General features: G+C 60.2%; 1 protein-coding gene across 1 annotated transcript in view; it reads right to left on the bottom strand.

Annotated features, from left to right (window-relative positions):
• The window catches only part of WDR18 (WD repeat domain 18), a gene marked incomplete at its 5' end in the record, with an annotated part of 9,714 nt that extends 2,321 nt beyond the window's left edge, over nt 1-7,393 (bottom strand). The window contains 6 exons of the mRNA XM_009640053.2: nt 3,412-3,536; nt 3,650-3,714; nt 3,931-4,074; nt 4,707-4,848; nt 5,413-5,546; nt 7,257-7,393. Of these exons, the coding sequence (XP_009638348.2) occupies nt 3,412-3,536; nt 3,650-3,714; nt 3,931-4,074; nt 4,707-4,848; nt 5,413-5,546; nt 7,257-7,393 (747 nt within the window). The remainder of the gene's footprint in view (nt 1-3,411; nt 3,537-3,649; nt 3,715-3,930; nt 4,075-4,706; nt 4,849-5,412; nt 5,547-7,256) is intronic.
• Between the last annotated feature and the right edge of the window lie 1,133 nt (nt 7,394-8,526).

Genomic DNA, 8,526 nt, shown 5'->3' with positions numbered 1-8,526 from the left:
ACCCCCCTGCCAGCCCCCCGAAGCCCCCCACGCTGCCTGCAGCATGCCTCCAGCAGCCAGCGGGCTTGTGTGCGAGCAGAGCAGCACTAATAAATCCCCGGCCATCCATCTTCCCCCGGCCAAGTTCGATCAGCGCGAGGGAAAGGTTAAAAGGATCCAGATGCACCTGAGCGGAGGCAGGCTGCTGCAGGCCGCCCAGCGGCCCTGGGGAAAGGTGCAGGATGGGGCTGTGAGGGAGGGAGCCCAGGAGGTCCCAGAGGGGCTCGGAGCTGCCCGAGGCTTCAGTCTCTCCAGAGGAGATGGACAAAAGCACCTCTGATGCGGACGAGGGCTCCCTCACCATCATCTCCCCCACCCCAGCTAGACCAGAGCCTGCTCCAAAGCCTGACCCTCCCAGGATCCAAGGCTGGATCCCGCTGGCAAAGCCAAGGCTCCATGGAATTCAGTCCAGAAGCTGCTCTGCCAGCAGTCCCAGGCTGGCCCTGAAGCTGCTCTTTGCCAGCACTTTACTGTAACAAACCATTTGTTTTACTCTTGCTCCCTCCCCAAAGACATTTGCTGCTGCTTATGAAAGTACCCATTAGTGAGATTACCGCTGCTGGTTCACCGGCAACTGGAGGAGCAGTTTGAAAGGAAGGGACAAGAAAGGCGGAGAGGAGAAAAATCACACGGACTAGCCCACAGACCGCCAAATCCAGCTGCCATCCAGGCGCAGACCCCCCAGCCACTCTCAGGCCTCAGTGCAGATCCCAGTCCCACCCAACCCTGCCTCGTCACGACAGCTCAGGCAGCAGGCGCTTGGTGACACCTGTGGGGCAGGGGACCGGACTCAACTGGGGAAGAATAAATAATCTGGCTCCCAATACTGGTGGCTGCCGGCAGGACGGATCGGCTGGAGCATCCCTGGGGTGGCCTTGCACGAAGGAGCCCCCGAGGACGGTCCATGCCACACAGTGTTTGCAGAGAAAAGGATGGAGCTGGTGTGACAGGACCGGAACCGAGGCCCGGAGGGATTTTGGGGCAGTGCTGGCAAGAGAAGTGGGGAGCGCTGGCCTCCCCATCCCAGAGGTCCCCTGCTTCCCCTCAGAGCAATGCCAGCCACGCCGGATTACCGGGAGCAGCCCTGCCTTGCCCAGCACAGCTCATTACCCAAGAGCAGCAGCCCAACTTCTCAAAGTCTACACGCCTGCCCATGCTCTGCCCCCCCTGGCCTGCCTGCCCCTGTCAAGGACAAGCAAACCTTGCTGGAAAAGCCCCCTGATCTGTCCTGCCTGCACAGCCACGCTCCCCTCGAGCCCTGAGCCACGCTCCAACCTCCCCGATCTATTTGCAGCACCATCATGTGGGGAGGGCAGCAGCTCCTGCCTCGCCCCCAGCCACCCGCTCTGCCCCGCGAGCAGAGGGACCTTGCTCTCCCAAGCACACCCGGCCGGAGGTTGCTGTCACGTCAGCTGCGGCAGAAAAGCCCATCTCATCCCTGCCTTGGGAAGGGAAAGGCTCAGGGAATGTGCTGGAGGGGTGAGCAGGGTGGCAGCAGGGAACAGACCTTGCTGGGAGGCTCAGGTCACTGCTCGGAGAGGTGGCGAGAAAGGCCAAGGGGAGACTGTGACCCGCTGGAAACCAGTGCTGCAGGGGGCTCGCTGCCCCAGTAAGGGTGGCACGGCTGCTGAAGAGAGGCAGCGCTGGGACGAAAGAGCCGCAGAGCCCCCGATGCAGGGAGCCTGGGCTCTGTGCGGGGACCCTCTGCCTATGGTTCAGCTCTCTGGTGGGTGGGCTCCCCTGGATGGCAGCTCCTGATCCACAATACAGCTCCCACCCCGCTCCCAGGCTTGGATTAAGCACGCAGCAGCAGGGTGGTAGTGGTGCCAGGGCGGTAGCGGTGCCAGGGCTGCCAGGGAAGCCAAATCCCTGCCCGCAGGATGAAGTGAGCCAGCAGAGGCTGCAGAAAGCACCTGCACCTCATGGCCCCGGCACCCAGCAGCACGGTCAGCCTGGTCCTGCTCCTCTGGGAAGAGCTTGCATCCATCTGCACTCCCCTGCAGCCTCAAGGAGGCTTTTAATGCCTGGCTTGCAGTGAAAGCGTGGCCCCCCCTCCTCTCATGACTCACACAGCTCAGGTTTTGCCTGCTCTCATCCTTCTAGTGCTCACAGAGCAAGGCTGGATGGGCGCTGCAGGAGGTCCCCATTAGAAATGGTCCTTGGCAACAAAAGGGAACAAGGAAAGGGTCTGCAGACAGCTTGGCTTTCAGTGACTGCCCTGGGGCAGCAGCTTGCCCACCTCTGTCCAGGGGCAGCATCACAGAGGAACAGGGTCTGACTGTCCCCACTGTCACCTTCCAGGAGGATTTTAGGCAGCACCCAGAGAGCAGCGCTGCCAGCCCCACCAGCCAGAGCAGTGCTAAGAGGCTGCAGACCACCAAAACTGTGCAAGAAATCCACTGCCAGCCACAGGAGGGCTAAGTCATCCACTGCTGAGGCACCCAATTGCTGATCTGAGCCTGTAAAGGTTCGTTTGCGTGGTTTGTTGGAGCCATTAGACAGAAATCCCAGACGACTGCTTATATCAGATTCACTTCAGGCCTAATGAGCTCATGGGTGCTCCTTGGTGGGGTCACAGAGACCAGTCTCTTCTCCAGACACATCCTCCCCCTCCCGCGGCCTCCCCAGGCGCTGGGGTGCATGTGGGGCAACCACTCCCTTTGGAAAACAGGATGGAAGATCCTGGATGTCCTCAGTGGTCTGACTGTCCCCACTGTCACCTTCCAGGAGGATTTTAGGCAGCACCCAGAGAGCAGCGCTGCCAGCCCCACCAGCCAGAGCAGTGCTAAGAGGCTGCAGACCACCAAAACTGTGCAAGAAATCCACTGCCAGCCACAGGAGGGCTAAGTCATCCACTGCTGAGGCACCCAATTGCTGATCTGAGCCTGTAAAGGTTCGTTTGCGTGGTTTGTTGGAGCCATTAGACAGAAATCCCAGACGACTGCTTATATCAGATTCACTTCAGGCCTAATGAGCTCATGGGTGCTCCTTGGTGGGGTCACAGAGACCAGTCTCTTCTCCAGACACATCCTCCCCCTCCCGCGGCCTCCCCAGGCGCTGGGGTGCATGTGGGGCAACCACTCCCTTTGGAAAACAGGATGGAAGATCCTGGATGTCCTCAGCGACAGGGTGAAACCTATGACTCACTCCCTGACCGTGCACAGGGGGGTTGTTAACAGGCACAGCCAAGGTCGAACATTACTCCAGACAGCTAAGGTGTCCCTCTAAGGCCTTGACCCTTCCTGCAGGCGTGAAGCAAGTAGCAGGGAAATGCCCGAAGTGCCCAGGGCGGCATCGGAGTGGCAGAAGGGAGACAGCAGCGGCCTTTGGCAGTTGAGGAGGAAAGGATCCTGGAGATAAGGACATGCTTACCTTTGTGATTCATCGTCTTCAGGCACTGCTTGCTCTGGACATCCCACAGCCGGACTGTTTCGTCATGCGAGCCGGACAGCAGCAGGCTGCCATCCGTGGAGACCGACAGACACGTCACCTGGTTCCTGGAATGGGGAAGAGGAAGTTTCAACGCAGGGTGACTCGAGGACTGCCAGAAACTGGTGCGGTGGGCAGACGGGGGTGATGGAGTGTTTGGCAGGTACGTCTGGTCCCTCACCTGTGCCCTTTGAAGATCTTCCCGTTCTCCCGCTCTGTCTGGAAGGTCCGGTCTCTCTGGACCGGCTGCAGAAATGAAGGAAGGAAGGGAGAGAGCAGTTTAAATTCAGGAAGACCAAAGCCAGCAGATTCATCACTGTGTCTGAAGGGGGCAGAGGAGATACAGGGGAACCCAGGCCCTCCCAATCCCTGGCAGGTCACGTAGGCGGGAGGTGACGGTAGACGAGGGTGCGATGCTGCATGACAGCAGCACCCAGCAGATCCGCAGCCCCATGCACTCACCCAGGCAAAGAGGTCAACCTGGAAGATGGATCCATCCATGCCACCACAGAACATGTGATACTCGGAGAGGTCAAGAGTCACAGCCATGATCCCCACATCGAAGAGGACAGAAAGCAGGAGCTCCCCGGATGAGATTTCCCAGAGCTGGAGTGAGAGGGCACAGAGGAATTAGGGGCTTAAATGTTAACAGCAGGACTGGAAGAACACGCTGCTGCTGATCAGCACCTGCCCAGTGCAAGCTGGCAGCACGTATCGGCATCCCCTCCTCCCTGTGGATGGGGAAACTGAGTCCAAGGCATAACCACGGCAGAGCCCAGGATCAGCCTCTTGGTGACCATGAGACAAGGTGGTGGTCACCAGGCAGCTCCAAAATGGCCCTTGGCCCCGTCCGGTGCCTGTCCTGCCCCTCAGGGCAGCCCCCTCCCTGGCAGGGCAGGAGGAGCAGGCTCCAGGCTGCTCTGCGCCCTGCCGTTTGAGACCGAAGGACATCAGTGAGGGGAATGAGAGGGGCTGACCCCAACATTCCCCAGGCGAAGAGGGACTGCAAAGCATGCAGAGGCCCGGCCCGAGGGCAGGTGCAGAGAAACTGCTGGTGTTTGGAAAGGCAAAGCCCATTAGGTCTGGTGGCTCTGAGTCATCACAGAGACAGCCAAGAAATTCAGCTACTGCAACCCTCACGGACAGCCCTGCTGCAGCCCAGCAGAAGCCCTGCTTTAACCCCCTGGGGCCCAGGCACCTCCAGGGCTCTCGCTCGGTGGGACTGAGCTGAGCCTTACCTTCGCTGTCTGGTCAAGGGAGGCCGTGGCAGCTCGTGCCAAGGGCCCTCCAAAGCCACAGCACAAGTCTGTGATGGGGAGGCTGTGTCGGGACCACACGTGGCGAGGGTCGGGGATCTGGGAGGGCTCTGCCTGCAGCACGCTGTAGGGGAGAACAGAGAGACAGGTTGGCACGGCAGGTCAGCAAGAGCGGCGCTGGGGATGCCAGAGCAAAGCGGCTCTGAGAAGAGCTGGCCGAGGCTCTGCTCGCTCCAGGATGGCTCTCCTGGCTGCAAGGACCAAGCAGCACAAAGAAGCCGTCAGTGGCCACAGCACATGCGATACCGAGGATGAGGGCCACTACTGAGCTCCCCATCCCTGAGGGGACAGAGACCTCAGCTGCCATTAGCAGGGAAAGGGCACGATCCACCCTGCATCAAGCAGGGAAAAGGAGTCAGAGCCATATGCCGAAGCTTGGGAATTGCAGATGAGGCTCTAGGAGAAACCTCTTGGGCAGCGAAGGTAAGAACAGTGGAAGAGCCGCCTAAGGAGGGCACAGACTCAGCAGCAGCAGCAGGCTTCACAAACGGCTTAGACACGCAGGCTTAGGCAGAGCTGATTCTGCCTCCGGGAAGCGGTGGCTGATCTCTTGTTCCAATATTCCCTGCCCAGATGCTCCCCGTCCCCCCTATGAAGGGGCCGAGACCACCTCGTGGGCCACCATTACCTGTAAAGGTTCCACACCAGGGCCAGACAGTCCTTCGCCCCCGAGAGAAAGTGGCTGCTGTCGTCAGTAAAGCAGAGGCATGTGAGGTCCTGGTAGTGCCGGTTCAGGATGGCTAGGAGGTTCCCGTTGGAGACCTAGCGCAAGGGAAAGGGCAGGAGAATGTTTAGACAGGAGCACCAAGGTGCCCTGGAACAGCGTAGCACCCTGCCCTCAGCGGCGGGGGGGGCAGCAGCCCCTGCAGCTCCGTCCCCAGCTGGGCGTTGCTGTGCCAGACGCGAGCAGAGCGGAGAGTCCCCCGCCGTGGAGCTGTGCAGAACAAGGTGGTGGCAAACAGAGTGAAAAGGGGAGGTTGTGCCGAACACATGAGCCCATTTGCACCTCGATGATGGCAACTGACACAATCAAGGTGCAACCAGTACAGCCGCAGACACTTGTGACCGAAGGTAAATATGGCAGAAGACAGTTTGAAGAGGTCCTGCCAACGTTAACTCTGGAACCTAGTGATGCCAGTGCCTTTTCTCTGGTCAAGACACAAGCATGCAGTAAATATTCCCTGTTTGCTGTTAACGTTACTCTGATGGCTTCTTCCAACCTCCCACAACATCCAGCAAGATGGCTGCGGGGGTTACGAAAGCCACAGGAGGCTGCGTGCCACCCCGGGGGTGGCTGCACTTCAGCACAGCTGCGTGGTCTCGGGCAGCAGAGGCTTTATGGTGGACAAAGAGTTCCCTAAAGCCGGAGCTTTTCTTGCTGAAAGGCAACACCGCCAGCAGGGAGGGAACTAAGGAGGCAGCGAGGGAGCTCCGTACATGAGAACAGAACCGACTGCCTCTCCTTGCCTGAATTACGCCTGAAAATAAACCCAACCTGCGACTCCGTGGGGGACGAGTGGTTTCACAGGGAAGGCACAGGGCTAGGGCTCTCAGGGCCACTGCCAGCCCTGCGATGGTTTCTGCGCAGCCTCTCCGGGGCGCCTGCTCCTCTGCCAGGAGGACCACGCTGCCACCCACCCAGGCAGACGCTCGGAAGCGTTTGCGAGGTGGGGCGGGCTGGGGGAGGGCAGGGAGGGCGAAGCAGAGCAGGGACCAGCTCGGAGCATCACCAGCGGGTAACTCCCACTTGCCACTGTCTCAGCCCAGCGTTCCTCATGGGGGCTTTCTGTCCCCCAGCGTTGCCACAAGCATGTTTTTAAAAGGAAAACCTGATTAATTAAGACAGAGCTGCCCACAGAATGAGGCTCAGAAACATCCCCCAGGACCGAGAGCTTCCAGGTTAGATGTCTCGGTGCCTGATCCTGGGGCTCGGGATGAGCTTGCTCTTTTATTTGCGTGGTGAGGCACTTAGGATGGAGCATAATCCCCATGCAAACACACCAATAATTAAAAATAGAAGGATGACAACCAGAGCACAGCAGTCTCTGCAGACATCCAGGCCACAAGCACATACAAATATTAGGCTAAAACGTGGAAGAAGTGCTAAAGGAAAGCTAGGTCCCGTGTTCCTGCTTTGCGGGAGCCACGCCTGACCCCCGAGGAAGCTGTGGCAGCTTGGAAAGAGAAGGGAAGAACAGACCTACGCCTCACCCTGCACCTCCCACCACAATTCCTTTCCGTCCCTGCTGTGCCGAGCCGCCCCATGGTCCACATGCCCACGGAGGTCATCGAGCAGCCAGCCCCCAACACGGAGCCCTGACGGCCCCAGCGACAGCTGTAACGTACGGGACCCAGCAAAGCCTTCGCCCCACCGCAGAGCCCAGGTGTTGTGGATTTCCTGACCCGTGATGGGACAGGGGAGCTCACAGGGTGCAACTCTCTATGGCCCTGCTCCCCGCGCCAGCCCCTTACCTCCCACAGGTAGATGCTCTCCGCAACCCCAGCCAAGATGTAGAGCCCGTTGGGGGAGGCTGTCAGGCAGGTCACCGGCCCGGGGCAAATGATCTTCTGCTGGAGCTGGTCCTGGGGGCAGAATGAACACAGGGACCCTCAGGAGGGGCTGGAGTGTGGGAGGGAGGCACAAGACCCTGGATCAGCTGAGCCGGGCCCATGGGAGAAGAGGCAGCTCAGGCAGCATCCAACGCGCTGTGCCTGCCTGCGGCTGAGCCATGCCCGCCCGCGGCTGAGCCGTGCCCCCGACCCCCATCAGCACTGCCGCAGTTTGGACATTCAATGCTGAAGAGGAAGATGATGGAGGAGCACAGCCCACATGTGCACGTCACACCGAAACACTCTGCACGTTGCTGGGTGTGTCGCAGCTGCTTCGTGTTCAGCCCTGCAGGGAAAAGCTAAATTCCCCTCCCACCCCCCTCCACCCGCAGGACTCGGGCCGCATGCAGCAGGAGGGGCACCCAAAGGCAAGGGATCTGGATGTGGGTATGGTCCACAGCTGGGGAGCCCTGGAGAAAACAGGCTCAGAAGATTACAGCAAAATAACGTTGAGAAAAATTAAGGAAAAGAGGGAACAAGTTCACAGCCTGGGAGAACCAGCAGCTGGTGCGAGAGCAGCTCCTCACATCTCGGGGGAACGGGGAAAATCAGACCCCGAGCTGTGGCAGCAAAGGGGCTGCGTGTGCCGAGACCCGGGGGCTGCCGCTGCTCTCTGCGGCAAAGCCGAGGGGCACGACAGGGACAGGAGCGATTATGGCTGCATCCGCGGCTCTCCTGCCCTGGTTGCAGGATGCAGCGGGCGGGAGGAGGGGTACGGCTGCGTAGGGATGGGTGAGGCTTGTCCGGCTGCCTTTGGGCTTCCATTTTCAGCTGGAAGGTGCAGAGTGAGGCGATGGGAGGCTTCAGGCGAGGTGGGCCCAGCCGTGGGGCACCCGCATTCCCCCAGGCTCTGCCCCCATGGGGCTGGGAGCCACCCTGGGCGCTCTCCCAGCCTCGGGAAGGGGGGCTGGGGCCGGGGCCCGCAGCGGAGCCCAATGGCCGATTCCTCCCGCAGAAAACACCTTTCCCGGTGGTTCCCATGTGATCAGCCAGGACCCTGGGGAAGGGAGCTGGGACTTAGGGGTTCCATGACCCGTGGGGGGCAACATACAAGTCAGGGAGGGGGGGCTGCAGGCAGGTACCCCACAGATGGGGGGCTCAGGGGCGTCACAGGGGAGGTCTGTGCAGAGAG

Source organism: Egretta garzetta, unplaced genomic scaffold (assembly GCF_000687185.1).
Source record: "Egretta garzetta isolate BGI_Z169 unplaced genomic scaffold, ASM68718v1 scaffold396, whole genome shotgun sequence".
NCBI classification, from domain to species: Eukaryota; Metazoa; Chordata; class Aves; order Pelecaniformes; family Ardeidae; genus Egretta; species Egretta garzetta.
Note: the sequence above shows the minus strand (reverse complement) of the source record. Positions and strands in the feature narration are given on the sequence as shown.